The following is a 17,715-nucleotide window of genomic DNA, read 5'->3' as shown; positions in this document are numbered from 1 at the left end:
TCCAAGCTGATGGACATAGGTCTCTTAAAGAAGGGAAATAAAACACCTGTGAGGAAACAGTAGTAAACCCATATAAATAATTCTCTAAATGTGTAGTAGCTATTTTCCCCAAACTAGTAATGGGACTTAATAAAAAGGGTTGGCATTTAAGAAAGAATATATATTCTTTTGACAAATTACATGCTTTATAATTATAGAAGGTAATTGAATTTTCTTCTAATAAAATCGATTTAGAGAAGCTAATTTTCTGATAAAAGTCCTAAGTCAAGAATTCACAAAGTTGTGAATTTTTAAGTGAATTGGACACTGATATTTAAAGGTGAGCTCTTTTAGGGGAAGGAAAATAAATACAGGTTATGTTTTTAAAGTCATGGTTTATTGTTAAATAATTATTCTAAATAAAAATTTAGGCAGCCTAAATACTTTGATTACCTTTAATTTTGGTGGTAGGTTTTCCATGGCCCAACAAAAACAAGTCTTTCTCCATGGTGTACATTCAGTATTTGCTTTTGAAAAATCTGACAATTCTAAAATAGATATTTTTTATTTATATTCTGTGTGTATATTTTCTAAGTGAGACAAAAGGTGATTTTGCTTTCGGGTTACCTATATTTTAGATGAATCCCTCTTGTATGTATGTAGGAGAGTATAATATTTCTTCTCAATGAATTTAATGTATTAAAATGTTTTGTCAATGAGTATTGAATTTTTTCCCTCATTTTACTGGTAAACCCAAGAGTTTTCTGGTTTTTAGAGGATTTATCTTGATAGGATTATTTTAGTATTCATTCAGCTTGATTACTTTCAATATTAGGGGTCAAATTTAAGTCTTTTTATCTATTGTTTCGATCTTTAGCCAAAATATTTTTTAGTAGTTTATACTGTTAACTGACTTTAGTTGTTTCTTGAAATCTGCTTTCTAATAGAATGATGCCAATGGGTGGAATGATGCCACCTGGACCAGGAATACCACCTCTTATGCCTGGTATGCCACCAGGTATGAAATGTTAATTTCATTTTTAATATGATCAACATGCTTTATTAGTATATTTGTGGGCATTGGTGCATTGTAAGTTAGAATTTTCTAGGTTGATGACTTCCTTAAATTACTTAAGGTGTTAAGTTGGACCCCCACTTTTTTGTTTTGTTTTGAAATAGATGTTAAAAAATAGGCTTCAAAGCAGTCAAAATGAATCACAAAGCCTATACACTGAAGCTCATATATTTGAGTGGTTCCGTTTTTTAAGAATTTTTTAGATAAGTAATGGACACTCTTCTGGCAAGTAATAGAGAAATCGAACAAATTATACTAAATAGCATAGGCATTCATTATCTCATTTAACACAAAGAAAGGTAGATTCAGTGGCTTGGTAATATCAAGGACCCATGGTTTTAAAATTTTCTGCTTTGCTAATCTTAGTTTTTCTCCCTCAGACATCGCTCAGGTAGTTAAAAGACAATGCTGGCAAGAAAAGGTGTCAACAACAGTGTGCTCTCCTTTTTCTTTTATTAGGGAGCAAAGTACTTCCCAGACGCTCCTTAACTTCTTATATATATATTGGTCAGAAGTAGGACTAATGGACCCTCCAGCTACAAGGGAGCCTAGGAAGTAAAGTATCTTGACTGTTTAGCCTATAATGTGGGGAAAGGGATTTCGTTAGCTAAATAAGTGTGCCACAGAGACCTTCATGATACTCCTTCGGTCAGTTGCCTTGCTTTTTATGCTTAATCCTAGCAAGTTAGATTTGTAAAAGCCATAGCAGATTTAGAAGTTTACTAAACCAGAAACATCAGCTTAATTGCTGCTTTCTCCATACACAGGGTTTCTAGTGGTATCTTTCACTTATCAAAATTCTGAGGAGATAAAAGGGAATAGAAAGTTTGAACCAAGATTGTTCCAAAGGGCAAATGCCTAAATTCTTTGGACGTGTTGAGTACGGCAGTTAATCATTAGCGACTTACAGTATAAAAGCATTTTCAATGAGGAATATTTTAACAGCGAAGGTTTGGGGAAGATGCTTTTTCCAAACTAAATGTTTCAACAACTGGGTTTCCTACTCCCGAACGTGTCCTCTGTACAGGTATGCCCCCTCCTGTTCCACGTCCTGGAATCCCGCCGATGACACAAGCACAGGCCGTTTCAGCACCAGGTATTCTTAATAGACCACCTGCACCAACAGCTGCAGTTCCTGCTCCACAGCCTCCAGTTACTAAACCTCTTTTCCCCAGTGCTGGACAGGTAAGGTGAAATTTCTGAAAGGAGTATACTTACATTTAAAGGTAAAGTGCAGTTCATAGAAACCTTTGAATTGTCATAGGTCAATTTTTTGTTTATAGTCTTTGTAATATAATTTATTAAGTATACTAAGAAATGGCCTGTTGTCTTCCGTGTCTGCACACACTTATTTCCTCTACCTAAAAGACTGATTGGAGCCAGAGCTGTGTAGTATGTTACTTTTCTGTAGCTGTGAACTCTCGTTATTCTTTGTTTTAGTTAGAAATGAAAGATTAATTTTTGGGGACTTAATTATTAATGATAATGTTCAGAGGCCTCTTTTACCTGTTGAACTATGAGTGGAATGAAACCAAAGCCAAAGAGGAAACTCCTAAGAACTTAGCAAGTCATATTTTGGGCTTTCTCTAGTCTACACTAGTGACAAACTACAATGTTACAATTCTGCTGTCCTTTAATGGCTTTTACCTTGTCACATTTATATTTCCTGCTAGTCTTGTCTTTTTTCAGGACTCGGAAGCTAAAAAATGCTTCTGTTCCATACAATACATATATAATGGTTGTTACCTTTGCTTTTTTTTTTTTTTTTTTTTTTTTTTTTTTTCAGTTTAATTAAGAATTAAGCACATGTATGTTCAGAATTACAAAATCAGGATGTATGTTCTTAATTTTTCACTTTAAAGTTATCCCTCAGATGTTTTCAATTTTCTGTTTGTACTTGCTAAATTTAAAAGAATTAATTTTTAAATTCCCTTTAAGCATTTAACTTATGTTTTTGATGGGGATGGGGATTTTGTTTATAGAGAGATGTTAAAACATTTGACAAGTCTTTTGTAGAGTAATTGATAGAGAATTGGATTGAAGAGTTAGTAATCATCCTGATTCTCAGTTCAATATACCATTTTTGAAGTATGACAGTGCAAAACACTTTAGTTTTAGAAAAGAAGTTGTGGTTAACTAGGTTTGTTGGGGTTTTTTTTTTTTTTTTTGAGGCTCATAATATCACTTTATTGTAAATGCATTAATTGCCTGCCTCTAAATGCGAGGTTTGATTGCATTATACTTTGCGTTACAAAAAATGCAATCGATACTGAAAAAATCTACCACATGGCTTATATTCACCCATTTGTTTGGAGACTTTTCATTGTTTCCTTTCTTTTATGCTACAGATGGGGACACCTGTAACAAGCTCAAGTACAGCTTCATCCAATTCAGAAAGTCTGTCTGCATCTTCTAAAGCTCTGTTTCCTAGCACAGCACAAGTACGCAGGAAGTTGCAGTTTAAAATTGTTAAAATGGCTTTATTACTTAACCCTTTGGACCCTACTTTAAAACTAAATCTTTCCCCAAAACTATACTATGTTTAATTTTTTTTAAGTAAAATCAATGGTATATATAAATCAGTGATATTTGAAAATCTGAACTCACTAATAAAAACTATACCCCAAACTCATGGTTCTAAAGGGTTAAAAGCATGTAAGCAGTAAATGCATTATAGTGGCCAATGGTTAGCCTGATGCATGATTGAGCTATTTTGATTTACGCTGTTTAATGCGTCACATATAATGTAAGGAAATTTAGTATTTGCATTTGGTTCCAAAGTTGGTCTGGACTACATGTTTCAGATATTTGGTATTCTGAAAAGTATAACACACTACTGGTAGCTTTGTCCTTAAAGGATCTTCCTAAACCCTTTATCTGTGATAATCATCTAGCCATTGTTAATTGGGAGGGCATTGTGTTAACTATAAAAGGAATATCTTTTGAGGAACATAGCCTTAATGTGTCACCATTGATATTAACTGTTTATGCTATGCTTAGTAACTGAAATTCATCCAAACGTTTGTATGTTATAATTTCTAACTTTCTTGTGTTTTGGAGCTGCTTGGTAGATGGATAAAACAACTTGGTAGATTGATTAAACAACTAATTTAGAAGAGTAAAATTAGAACACTCACGCTATTCCATTGTTACATTTTATCAATCTGGGATAAAAACAAAGCTTTATAAATTAAATAATTTTTGGTGAGGAAAGTAGATGACATTTGAGACGTTACATATGCAGTCTTACTTGATTTTTGTTCCCACTGCAGTGTGTTGGATGTGGCTTTGACCTAGCATCTTTGATATTTTTGTGTTGTCTTGAATTTTGTGGAGCATTTATCATGTTAACATTTCAATTTTATGTAAAGTTTTGATTCTTTTTTGAATGTTGGTGTCTTATTTTTAAGTTGAATTTGTAGTAGATACTTGGATTTTGAAGTTTTGTTGACAAAAGATTGTGTTTTACAGGCTCAGGCAGCTGTCCAAGGACCTGTTGGTACAGATTTCAAGCCCTTAAATAGTACTCCTGCAACAACTACAGAACCCCCAAAGCCTACATTCCCTGCTTATACGCAGTCTACAGCTTCAACCACTAGTACGACAAATAGCACTGCAGCTAAGCCAGCGGCTTCAATAACAAGTAAGCCTGCTACACTTACAACAACAAGTGCAACCAGTAAGTTGATCCATCCAGATGAGGATATATCACTGGTAAGTTGTGTACCATTGTAACAACTTGTCCATTTGAAAAGTGGAGATTTTCTTGTACACTGATGGTTTTATGTTCTGATACTATGCTTACTGAGTGGTTTTTTACCATACTTATTAAGAACCACAAAATAAGGTGAATATTGCTTGTTTTGATCTTAGATGCATTCCTTCTCCCCACAGACTCTTTCTAAAAGGTAGCAGTAATTTTGGGTTCTTGCTCTCATTTTAGTTAGACATAGACTTGTAAATTAATTACAGAAATAGTTAAGTGTGAGGTTGAATCTGCAGAACCCTTGAGGCCCATGTACTAGGTAACTTTCTTGCTGGAGTTAATTTATAATTGCTGGAAAGTTGTTAGCCATTCTTCAAATATAAAATGAGGTTTTCTTAAGGCATCAAGATTTTACATAGTTGCACTGTTTTGTGGAGCAAAAGTGATCTGTTGAGAAGGGCACTTTTTTTTTGAAAATTACTCTTACTCTGTAAGATTTTACATGTTTGACTTTTATGCCTAATGAATCTCTCTGCATTAAGGTGTTTATCATTGTATTTATTTTTATTCCTAGGAAGAGAGAAGGGCACAGTTACCTAAATATCAACGTAATCTTCCTCGACCAGGACAGGCTCCCATTGGTAATCCACCAGTTGGTCCAATGGGAGGTATGATGCCACCACAGCCAGGCATCCCACAGCAACAAGGAATGAGACCCCCAATGCCACCTCATGGTATTCCTCTATTTATGCTTATTTGTATTTAATGGATTTTCTAAGTATACACATAAAACAAATTTATCTGAAAATACATTGCATTTAAAAGTATAATGCACAGACCAACCCAGTCTATTTTTTGTGTTTATGTTTTTTTTTAGGTCAGTATGGTGGTCATCATCAAGCCATGCCAGGTTACCTTCCTGGTGCTATGCCACCATATGGGCAGGGACCGCCAATGGTGCCCCCATACCAAGGTGGGCCTCCTCGACCTCCAATGGGAATGAGACCTCCTGTAATGTCGCAAGGTGGCCGTTACTGATCTTACTTCATCCAGTCTAATAGGTTTGGAGATTAAACCTTTTCTCAACTTGTGCTGTTTATATAGCCAAGCTTCCGTCAATAAGGCTTCATTGTGACTTTAACAAACATTATCTTCCCACATACCAGGAACTATTGGACATTTATTTTACATGGGAAATTTATTTGGAATAATAAAGCAGGAACTTTTCCTGAAGTTGCAATTTATACTGTATGGCTTCTTTTTCATGTTTCATCTAGGTTTTTAGAAGTGAAGTATAGTAAATTTGGTTCGTTATATTGTGAAGGCGCTGGAATTACATGAACATACCACCTTAATTAAAGGCAAGTTCTGTAAGCTTACATTGCTATTTGTAAAGTTATGCCTTCACAGCATTTCAGATGCTGTTGGACTCCATGTCCCCAACCTAGCTTGGTGAGGGCTGTAACTGTTTCCAAGTACCTGTACATTGGAACTCTGAATGTATAACAATATTTAATGTATTTAGAATTCCTCATGTTGCAGGGTTTAAGAAATCTGGCCCACCAAGGTCATGTGACTTTTCTGTACTGTTAAACTTCATTGTAATAAAATGAGAGAAAAAATTATGCCTTTTTATTCATAACCCAGCTGTGGACCACTGCTTGAAAGGTTTGTACAGATGCTTGCCACAGTAGATGTCCACGTAATAAAATTCATAGTTACCAGTACAGTTTTGATACATCATTGGATTCTGTCTTTCAATGGAAGATTGTTCTTAAGCTGCATGTTTTAGACTGAACGGCATATATAGAACTGCTAGTGCTTCGGTTGAAAGAAAAACCTAGATACATATGAGTCATTACATAATGGGTATGAAATTTTATATTTTGTCACCTTTCCACTCCTTTAGTGTCAGTACATGTTAGATGTCATAGACACTTTAAGCCTTACATTACCTCTTTCCTACTGCTGCTGTTTGAGCCTAGTGCCAGACCCATTGATTTCCTTCTGATTATTTTTGAGACTGCAGTACTGCATGGACCTCAGAAGCTTTTCAGGTGTATATATACTTCTAGAGGCTTAGGTGCATGCAGTAGTAGCTTTTTATGCTGTTAATGGATTGGTATATGTTATAAGTGTAGTGGATTTGAAATTTTATTTTGTTTCTGGAAGATTATATCCTTTGGGGTGGCTGCCCTCTGTTATTCTAAAAGGCTTTATTGTTAACTTTTTCATTCTTGGAAATCGGAATATTACGTTCATAGAACTTTGCTGTGGAGATAACTGCTATTGATCAGTATCTTGTGTTACAAGTCTCATAATAATAGCTCTTATTAACCTTTTTTAGGGATCCATTTTTTCTATCTTTACATTCGCAGGGTAGTTTTGTGATTATTGAAATATTGAATGACCTGTACAAAGTATAAGAATATAATGAACTCAAGTTGAGTTTTCCTCAATATGAAGTTAAGACTTCTGAGAAAATGGTAACCTTTCTTTATAACCTTTATGTCAAGGTGTAGATTGAAGACATGAAATACAAAGTTTCATTTAGAAGAACAGTCTTTAACATTGTAGGAAAATACTGTAAAATCATGTTTTAATCATAGAAGATCTTATATATAGGTGACAACAAGTAAAAATCATTCATTTAAACAAAATATTGCAAGTACTACAAAGCTATTTTAACTATATTTTGCTCCAGTAAAATGTTTTATAGCTCCTGTGTTGTACCATTAAGGTTTGAAATACTACATAGTTTGAAAAGGCAACAACATGTGTCACCAATAATGCATATCTTCCTTCAGCCAGCAGCCAAGCACATTACCCCATACTGCACCACATACTTGTCTACCTAGTTTTGAAATTAATACACACTTATATTTGGCAGCACTTTTACTACACTGCCAAAGAAAAACCTTTGTTAAAAATCTTTAAGGTAAAAATGTAATGAGTAAGTTTAGAATGATTAAATAGGAACTATTATCCCAAACCAAATGTCTCTTAAGCATTTCATATACAGGCTTATCAACAATCTAAAAATGGGTTAGTAATGTTTTAAATATTATACAAAGCTTTATTTGCCTTTAATGCAAAGAAAACAAGTATTTTTTTATTAAGATTTGCTTTCTGAGGTCAAAAAGGAGAAAATATTACTACTTTTAAATTAGTGATAGAATTCTAATTAAAAATTAATTAAGTGTTAACGCATGGCACCTAAATTTAGCATGCCATCTCCTGTGTGTTTTATAGGTAGGTATATGACTGGTGGTGCACATTCGGTGTACTTAAGTGTAATTTATGCATGCATCAGAGCATACTTAAGCTTCTAGAAAATACCTTTTATCTAACTGCTTCTGGGGTCCATATAGTACTGTTAAAATCATGAGTGAAACAAATTATGTTGAAAAATTAACTCTGACTTATGCTTCCTTAAATAATAGATAGGAGTTGAAGTAAACTAAACTTCATCTGTCTTCATAGAAGATAATTTTTAGAATTTGATATATTCAGGTAGGCATTGCGATTGCCACCGTAATTCAGGAAGTAGTAAGATTAATGGGCTGCCAGCTTTGGCTCTCCTTTACATCTAGTCTTGTATCACCTTTTTTTTTAAAAATAGGAAAAAGATCTAAACATTTTGTCTGGCACTAGTTTCTATTGTATAGATTTTACTACTATATGACAGTAACAAGATCAGCAGGTGAGGATCAACTTTTGAGTGGCTGCTGGAATTATCATTTAATTTGAAAACTTAATATTTTAGTAGTCTCTCACATTTGCCACTAGGAATGAGGAAAATACTCCTCGTATACTCCTATTCCACTGATCAAGTTATATAATGAACTTAAACTCAGCTTAAACTTATGGGGGGAGATGCCCAACAAAAACAAGAGCTCAGAATGGATTTATAGTGGACAATAGTTTTTTTAAGAAGAGCTGCTCTCTTTTCCTTTGCTTGCTTGATCATTGGGATTTTTTTTTTATTGCATGTCTTTTAAATTAATTGGGTAATGTTTTTCTAAAATTAAAATTTTCTTCTTCCTATAGCCCTGCCATAGGACAGGCTGAGGCTGAGTCTCAGTGTTGCCCTGTTCAGTCTGAGGCAAGTGGGATTTATTTTATTCCTTACAGGGGCTTTCACAGCTTTATGGCTGTTGGATATTTATGTCCCCAAACTTGCAGCAAGTTTGGTGAAGGCCCCTAAATTTAATTAAACTTAGGATTTTCATACTCTTTTGGCAGAGAAGGCTCTATATTAATATTCATGTTTGTGGTGTTACAATAAATAGTATTTGATATCTATAACTTCATATAATTTACTTTGTGTAGATAATATTTAACAGCCTCAGTAAAGCTGGTATTGCTATATTGAACTTGAGTAAATTGATAAAATTTGACATTCTTGATTTGGAGGCATGGAATGTTTCATTCAAATTTTCCACTTTTACTTTCAGGAAAATCTTACTGGTTGTTTTTTCCTCAAACTATTAAATTTAACCTCAAGGATAAGTTTAAATATTGGAAATGCCACTGGATACTGAAGTTTGCATTCTTAATCCCAAAGTTACACATTGAACATTAAGGTTGAAAGGTCATCTGCAAAGGCTTATGCTAGTATTTTCAAGTTCACCACATTAGAGCAAATGTTAATGTAGAGCCCTGTGAAGAGTGGGATGGGAAGATGGTGTGTGTGGTGTTTGGTATACCCTACACATATATAATAGAAGTTTGGGTATTACACACCTGTCAGGATGGATAGATTACTAATTTTCAGGTAGCCAAACTGGAATTGTATCATGTGGTAGTTAGTATACTGAACTGTGATTTCTGAACATTCTGAGATTTATTTTCAGGTTCAGTATTTAAAATTACTTGAGTAATTTATGCAATATGCACACACAAAAAGTATCCACATTTGTTTTCAAGTAAGATTTGCTTTTATTTGGTGAGAAAAGTTGTGTTTATGTGTGTATGTTGTAGGGAGTCAAGAGGAAACTGGAAGAAAGGCCAAAACAAACCTGAATTAGTTTTGTTCATTGCTGTGTTTTTAAGCCACTATTCTAACCAGATAACATTTTCCTCTGAACAGTAACAATTACCATATAATACAATCTTTAGTGAACCCAGGATTGTGTTGCTATGTGGTTTTAAATCTTGGAAGCATAAAGAAAAAATGTGCATTAACTGAATTTCTTATTTTCACCTTTGTAAGTAGAACATTTTTCTTCACTGAATCATGGGAAAAAATTCTAATGTTTGCAAAAATAATTTTGTTGCAACAGAAATATTCTATTGAAATATTTTTAATCTCAGTAATTGCACTGTTTAAGTCTCCTTAGTGGGAGATGTTTCTTTTTCACCTAGCATTCCCCAATATACTGAATTATTTCAAGAGTGAAGCCACGTGTCCTCATTCTAACAGTGATAAATAATTATCATTGAAATAGGCTCTGATAATACTTGAGTACTGGGAGTGGGAAGGATTTTTAAGAGTGGCATAATTTGTTGAAGGTCTTACCTAACTATTTAAGGTGTAATTTCTTTGCTATCTGTGTGACTCAGACAAATATAATTTTGAGAATTAAAAAACTTTCACGTATCTTCTATGTCTGTTGGTAAAAGTTAGTAAATGAAAGGAAATGTTGAAGTAACTTTACCGAGATTAAAATTTTGAGTAAACTGATGTTTGTATTGTTTAAGGGATAAAAAAAACCATGTGCCCTAAAAATTTTGTATAAATCAGTTACATGTTTAAAAATATAGTATTCACCTACTTAATATCGAATAACTTTTGTATGTTACTCCAAAACAAAATGTTTTTTTTCTTACTGTAACTTTTATGAAAAAGTCTTCTAAAAAAGGAGGGATTCAGTTAATAAGACTAGAATGCAGATTGTTGTAAGTAAACCCCCCAGTTAACACTTCTGCTTGCCATCTCATGACTTGAATATCAGTGAAGATTTAATCCTTTTTTTACCCTTTATTCTCAGTATTTTGTTTTCTGTCACCTGAATCATTTTAATAAATAACCTTTTGTTTTCATAGCATAGAAATCATCTAACTTTTCTGTGTGATATTTCTTGGCAAAATAAGAATCATTTACTTTAATGGTATTGTATATAGTGTCATGCACATAGTGGGTATTCACAATTTTGTGATTTGAATTTACAGAACTGTATTTTAATATCTTTACTCTTGGGCATCCCCTATTATGGATTTAATTCATATTAATGGAGAAAGCAGGACTTCAGTTTGAGCTCCTTCAAAGTATTTCCTACTTTGCCAAGTGTTTTCACGGTCTTATTTGGCATTTTTATTGGGAAATAAGTTTGAAGATAGCATTTTCTTAAAAATAACAGTTATTCAGTACAGCTCAGAAGGGAAATTGCTTTTTATAAACTTGTATTTCCTGTTCTGGGTTCTATACACTCTTTCATAATAATTTGGCTATAAAAGGTAGACCTTTTTGTTTTCCTCCCAGTCCTGGGAAGAGCTTGACAGTGAATTTAGTTTGAAATATTTGAATCATCACTCTTAAAATATCTATTCATTTAATCTCATATATTCTCAGGGGAAAATATCTTTATTTTACCAAGCAGGATATAGAAGTCATATTAAGGCAGAAATTAGAGAAAAGGAGATCATCACTGAAGCTAATTTGAGCTATTCCTATTTGAATCAAATTGAACACCATATTACATAACCCATCACTCATTCATGGTTAGGTTCTTTAGGAGACATACTCAGCTATATTAAGAGTGATTGTGTTTATGTTTAATTTTAATTGAATAAACTAATTTAACAGGTAATTATTTGGACCCCACCCATTAGTTCTAAATGCTGCTGTATAAGGTGGTGATACAGCACAGCTTCAGTAATGTACTGTGTATTTGGTCAGGGGTTTGTGTAATGTTATCTTTATAAAAAGGGGAGTCTTTTATTGGAATTCTCCAAGCCCTTTGGCATTCTTTTACTGTGCCTTGGGTTTTGTTTTTGTTGTATTCCTATAGTTAAAGAATCTGTATGCCTTCACCTTTGGTTAAATTTGAGGAACTGACAGTGACATTCATTGATGCCCAACTTGGATAAAAATGAAGAATGATGTTTCCCCAGTGTTACTATACAGACCATAGTGATTATTTGGGAGAGACCATTATATAGTGTTGTTAGACTTACGAACCTTAAATGTACTAAAGGGTAGTAACATTCCCTCTCTCTCTCTTAAGGTGTCAGTAAATCATTTCTTAAAATGCTGTATAACGTTTTATTCATAAATGGTTCAGTCAGAGGTGAAAATAAACATTGCTGCATCATTTCCCAGTGTCTAGTAATAAAACAAGGTTGCCTAACTACCCAAGTGAACCAAGGGAATTATTAAAGTTCCTGTAAGTTTGAGTTACAAAACACAGGGCATGTGTTATTTAGCAAAGCTTGCCCCTTTAACTGTTAGCTTGTTAGTGTACTTTCAGGAGAAGCAATAGAATTTACTTTTTAGCCCGTGTTTTTAAAATCCATTATCTAACACAAGAAAATAAAATCAAGTTTTCAAAAAGAAAATTAAAAATTACCAAAAAATTGCTTCCTCTATGGGTTGTGTCTATATATACTTAAGTTTTAAAATGACTATGTTGAAGAGATTTTTTTCCTAGATACGTGCCCAACCTTTTTTAGAGTAACCAGAATGTCCATGTAATAACACACAATACATAGTTTACAAAATTAAGGTGTGTCCAAGAGATACACAGTGTTACTGATTCATTCTCATAAGGTCACTCTAAATTTAATAGCCAATGTAAGGTAACTTGTAAGACTTAGGGAAAATTTTTTAAATGCATTAATGTCAGGCTCTGAGGAAATTTAATGCACATTGACTTTAAACTATGGATTGAACTCCTCAGTTTAATACAATTTGTGTTTTTGTTAACTAGCAGCAGAATTTCAGCATTTGCTACTTACTGGTAGAGAAGAAAAATCCCACAGCCCTGCCAGTACAGGTTAGTTTAATCTGTAAGTACCTGATGTTCCTATTTTTTTGAAACATATCCATATAACCCACACAAGGAAGAAAGCTGTGCAGTTGCTTAAATGTGAGTATAACTAATAATAGATCCATCGGACACTCTCAGACACTCAATATGTGGGCCAAAGTAGCGCTAGGTTTAAACCTCAGTTGTAATAAAGGCATAATATTGCTCCTTTATTATCTCATGGTTGAACCTACGTAGATGTGTTGTACATAAAAGGAAAAGTGAAAGTTTCAATTTGCTATATGCTCGTGTTGGCACATGATACAGAGTGCAGGGCTTAGTATTTTAGGGTCTTGTACTTAAGCCACTCCTGTGGTGGTACTCATATTTACCTTTCAACTTTTTACAGTATGCATCAACCTAAGAATATCAGGTTTCCTCACCTGTAGCAATGATAAGTGGTGTGTAATCATAAGCTAGAAAATGTTTTTTTATATTGCTCTTTTGTTCTTAAATGGTTTTAGTAATTTGCTGTAAATAAGTACTTGTTCATCTTTTTTGTAAACTATAGCTTATTTTGTTGGTGCACCACCACCATGGGTTCATTTACTGTGCACTCAAATAACAAGTCTTACTTTCTTAATATTCAAATGAAAGCTGACCACCCATCAAGGAGTCTAGACAGATTCTTTGTGCTTTCCTTTTGAGGGGCAGTGGGTAGGTAAGGGGTTGTAAAAAATACGTTAAAAGTTTTTATTGTTTTTATTGGTGCTACCAAAATTCATTGTTGTCTTGAACCATCTTTGAGAGATTAACCGTACTATTGTGCTTTTAAGTAGATAAAATGTAAATCAAGGAGAAAAGAGCAAAGCATATAGTTTATTTAGACTGTACAAGCCTGAAACCATCCTTCCAGTGTTTAGCATTGACTAGGGTACATGGCTTCCTCCTGTTCACCTTAAGTATAAGAGGTCTAATTTGAGACAGTCTGTCCATAAAACGATCTGATCTTGTACTCCTGTTAAACTGGATGGTGATCAGCCACTGGAAACAGAATTTTAATGTTATTTTAAGTGAAAGTCATGTGTTCAGTTAAATTTTTTTTAAGTTAATGATTTATCAACTGAAAATATATATTATAGCCACTTGTTTTTTTTTAATATAAAATTGCCTGAAGGCTTAAGTTTCATTGCCTTTCACAGTTTAATCTGTATAAGAAATGGTGTAGATACAGTGGAAATGGTTTTCCTTAAACCATCTCTTTAAAGCTGCCTTTCTGGTGAGTACTATTTTCTACTTTATATATAAATCAAATTTTTTCCCTTCAAATATATGTGAAATTTGGGACACATTGTTTAAAGAAGAAAATGTGAATTTCTGCTTCTTTAGATAGTGTCTGAAACAGAAATATTAAGAAGGTGATTATTGTACCTCCTGACATTTCCTTCATAATACAGGTCCATTTTTTTCTAACCTTCACTTAACAGACTATAAAAACTTTGAACACATAAATTGTTTCCTATTGGTAAGGTGGAAAAATGTTTTTACTCAGAACTAGCCAGCATTTTTTTTTTAGTTAATCTAAAATTTTAGTTGATAGAAGTTTTTCTCAGTGCTTTTAGTTCCCACACTGTACAAGTTTAAAATTTAAGTACTAAAATTTCTGTCCTTGTTGAAGCTGTTACAGTGAGCAGTTAAGTTGAAGGTAGGGTTGAAGGAAATGGTCATGCACACTAATGGTTACAGGATTCTCTTGGAGGCTAGAGAATTTCAAGTGTACTTGTAAATCACTCTAAGCTTGCATGAAAAACTTGGGTTTTATATACTGGTTTCTGGGACTGTGTATACCAGTGAAAACTTGCCTTTGAGTATCTTTATAATTACACTATACCCTGTTTAATACCTTCCCTCAGTATAACATGGATTTTCTTTAGTTTTTAGCCACATCCTAGCTAATGTCAGTATATGCTAAGGATGTTTGCACATTGTATTTCCTGCTGTAATCTTTGTAAACCAGAAGCGAACAGTCAGTTCTTAATGCTTTTCAGTATGAACAGTGATAGTCTTCTGAAAGAAATCTGAAAATTGATACCTGAGTATGTGATAATGGTGATGTATTCTTCTAGATAAGCACTAAACAAAGTATGGACCCTCAAATTATGATTTAAAGTGAAGTAAATTTCTAAGGAACTCTGTCCTTTCCTAGCAAGGATAAGCAGACATTGAAATTTGGTAAGTATGTAACTCTAAATGCATGTAATAGTGATGAGAATAAATGGGCAACGTTTCCATAATTTAATTAATATTTGAACACGAACAAGAATTCTTAAGTCTGTGACTTAAATGTATGTGTGTCTAGGAATTTTACAAATTTGTGTGCACCATGATTAAATTGAAATGTACCTTACTCTTTGTCTGGTTTGTTTCCTTTTTATTTCATATGATGTGTTAAATACTAATTTTACACTTTGAGCTTTTTTCAGGGTAGAAATAAGTGGCTGTATCTGTTCCAAGAAGAATTATTTAAATGTCCCTATTTTAAGACCCAGTGATGACTTTGAGTTTGCTAATAAGCCTTCGGTTTTTCAGCTTCATCTAAAACTAACAATAGGCAGCTGATAAATGGGGAGGGGGGGAATGTTTGTGCTTTTTCTGGAATATTATAAGAGTCCTTGTGTATAAGAGTAAAATGTTAAGCCAGTACTTGATTTTCATGGAGGCAGTGCTTTTTAAATTAAGAAAGGTAATGAGGTTTGTAATCTCCCTCTTCCCTGGGATGTTGTATTAAGGTGGTAAATGGAGGTTAAAATGAAAATATTTAATTGCTTCACCAGGGAAGGTGATCTATTTCTGAGTAATATGTCTATTTCTTTCCAAACTAGAGTAGCATTATTTTGTGAAGTGATAAAAATATCCCAAAGAGTTGTAGGGAAGAGGGGCCTTTGCCTCCATTCTTCAGGCTTCACTACCAACATTGTACTGGCAAGAAGGGGAAGTGAAGAGCAAGTCATACAAGGGATTCGATGGTAAGGTAGCCCTGAACAAAACAAGGGAAGATAAGTGGCTAGTCTATTTGTATGATGAAGGGGTCTAGCCAAACATGAAACTTTTGATGAGTAGCATAATTTTAATGTAAGTAAATGAACTCACTAAAGGTTATAATTAAATATTGAAAGATTTACCAACATTAAAACTCTAGTAAATAATACTTGCATTTTGTGGGGTTATTTAAAAATTTTCTTAAATAATACTAGTGCATTCATCACTTTGATGTATCACCTGGAAGCCTGTGCAGAAGAAAAATGACATGGATGACCATGTTTATTGTGAATTTTAGTCTACTGGTAGGGATTAAGAGGAAGAGATGTTCTTAATGTGTGTTCTTAATGTGTGTAGCCATAATAGAACTCAAAAAAGGCACTGAAGTTTTTTTGCTTCCCTCAAGTGGTTGTGGGGTATTTGATAGGTTTTAAGAAGCCAAAACTACCATTGAAAAATGGTGCTTTATTTCCATATTTGAAGCAATTATTCAGTCTGTGTGTTTTCATCTAAAATTTGGAAGGTTTTTGCTTCTGCATTATTAAAAGCAAACCTCTTGTTTCAAGATTATGGTTGATAATGAACAAACATTTGAGTGCCTGTTATTTATAAAGATGAATAAAATTTTTCCTTTATTTAAGATACTTGTCTGAGCCCCTTTTATTAAGTTATATTCAGAACCATTTCATATGCATCATCTGTCCTGACTAGTTTTTGATGTGCCTTGGGAAATGTAAGACAGTAAATTTTGTTAAAATATAATGACTATTGGGAGAAGTAAGGGCTAAATGAAGATGTTTAGACTGTGGGTATGGAGTCTGCGTTAAAAGGGTTAATTGAGATTGCACAGGTAGATGGAACCAGCAATCAAATCCTCCATCACATACTAGCTTTATGACCTTGATCAAGTTACTTCTCTGAAATGCTGGTAATAAATTTCCTGGGATTTTGAGTAAAAGTTACTACATGTAGAAGAACTGAACCTTGTCAGGCTAGTGAAAATGGTAGGAGTCAGGTTAGGGCAGGTGGTTTAATAAAAACCTAAAAATGTTATTTAGTAAATGCATGTGAATTCACTAGCAAGTAGATGAACAAAAGCCTATTATGTGTGTGGATGCTATCCTGTGTGCAGATACATAGGGAGTGCATCTGAAAAGGGACCTTGGTATTGAGGATTTAAGAAGCCAGCTCTCGCAAACACTTTTGTTGGGTAACAGTATTCCAGGCAGAAGGAATAGTAGGTGCAGAAATTGAGATGGGAAAGCATAACATCTTGGAAGAAAAAATGAAATATGAGTGGTAGATTGGGAAGGGGATGTTTGTGACTGGAAAGGTAGATGAACCAAATTACTCTCTGGACCATGGTTTGAATTTTATTCTAATGGAAGTCATTAAAGAACTTCAAGCTGTGAATTATATATGATTTTTAAAGGTTGATTTTAAATTGTGTCAGGGTTGGGGGATTGATGGATAGTGTAGAGACTAAAGGCAAGAACCTGGCCCAAAACAACTCGAGAATAACTGGTGTTTTGAATTACTGTGACTGGATGATTAGAAAAATTGGGTGATGCCTACCCTCTCTAAGAAGCACAGAAAAACACAAAAAGGTTTGACAGTTGATTTTTTTTTTCACATGGTTTAGTCTACACCTGGTTTGCAAGACTCCTTTAGGAAATGTTTTTGAGGATTTAGTAAGACATTGAGAGGTAAAGTTTTCCTCCAAGTTAAAGAAGGATAAATGATAAAAAGAACCAAGTGAAAATACCTTGAGTGAAAGTCAAGTTTGGAGGGTAATTTTGTCAGGGGAAAGGTTTGAACTAAGTTCTGAAGGATTGTTAAGATTTGGACAAATTGAAAAAAGTGTTAAAGGAAGGCTGGAAAATGCAAGAGTATAGAGACGTTAAAGTTTAGGGAATGGGACAAGATAATTTGAAGCTAACATAAAG

The 17,715-nt window shown here is 33.8% G+C and overlaps 1 protein-coding gene across 28 annotated transcripts in view; it reads left to right on the top strand.

Moving 5' to 3' along the window:
- ZNF207 (zinc finger protein 207) overlaps positions 1-17,715 on the top strand; it is a 65,415-nt gene that overhangs the window by 22,207 nt on the left and 25,493 nt on the right. For 5 of the 28 annotated variants that reach the window (XM_073235211.1, XM_073235210.1, XM_073235209.1 and 2 more), the window contains 7 exons: positions 927-997; positions 2,082-2,239; positions 3,403-3,495; positions 4,526-4,768; positions 5,335-5,494; positions 5,638-6,121; positions 8,811-16,409. In XM_073235211.1, the coding sequence (XP_073091312.1) occupies positions 927-997; positions 2,082-2,239; positions 3,403-3,495; positions 4,526-4,768; positions 5,335-5,494; positions 5,638-5,798 (886 nt within the window). In that variant the 3' untranslated portion in view covers positions 5,799-6,121; positions 8,811-16,409. Of the gene's footprint in view, positions 1-926; positions 998-2,081; positions 2,240-3,402; positions 3,496-4,525; positions 4,769-5,334; positions 5,495-5,637; positions 6,488-8,810; positions 16,410-17,715 lie in introns of those variants that run through there. The other 23 variants (XM_073235214.1, XM_073235213.1, XM_073235212.1 and 20 more) reach the window with 21 other exon arrangements.

This window comes from Manis javanica, chromosome 4 (genome assembly GCF_040802235.1).
Source record: "Manis javanica isolate MJ-LG chromosome 4, MJ_LKY, whole genome shotgun sequence".
In the NCBI taxonomy this organism is placed as follows: domain Eukaryota; kingdom Metazoa; phylum Chordata; class Mammalia; order Pholidota; family Manidae; genus Manis; species Manis javanica.
The sequence above is the reverse complement of the archived record's forward strand: the minus strand, read 5'-3'. Positions and strand labels throughout refer to the sequence as shown.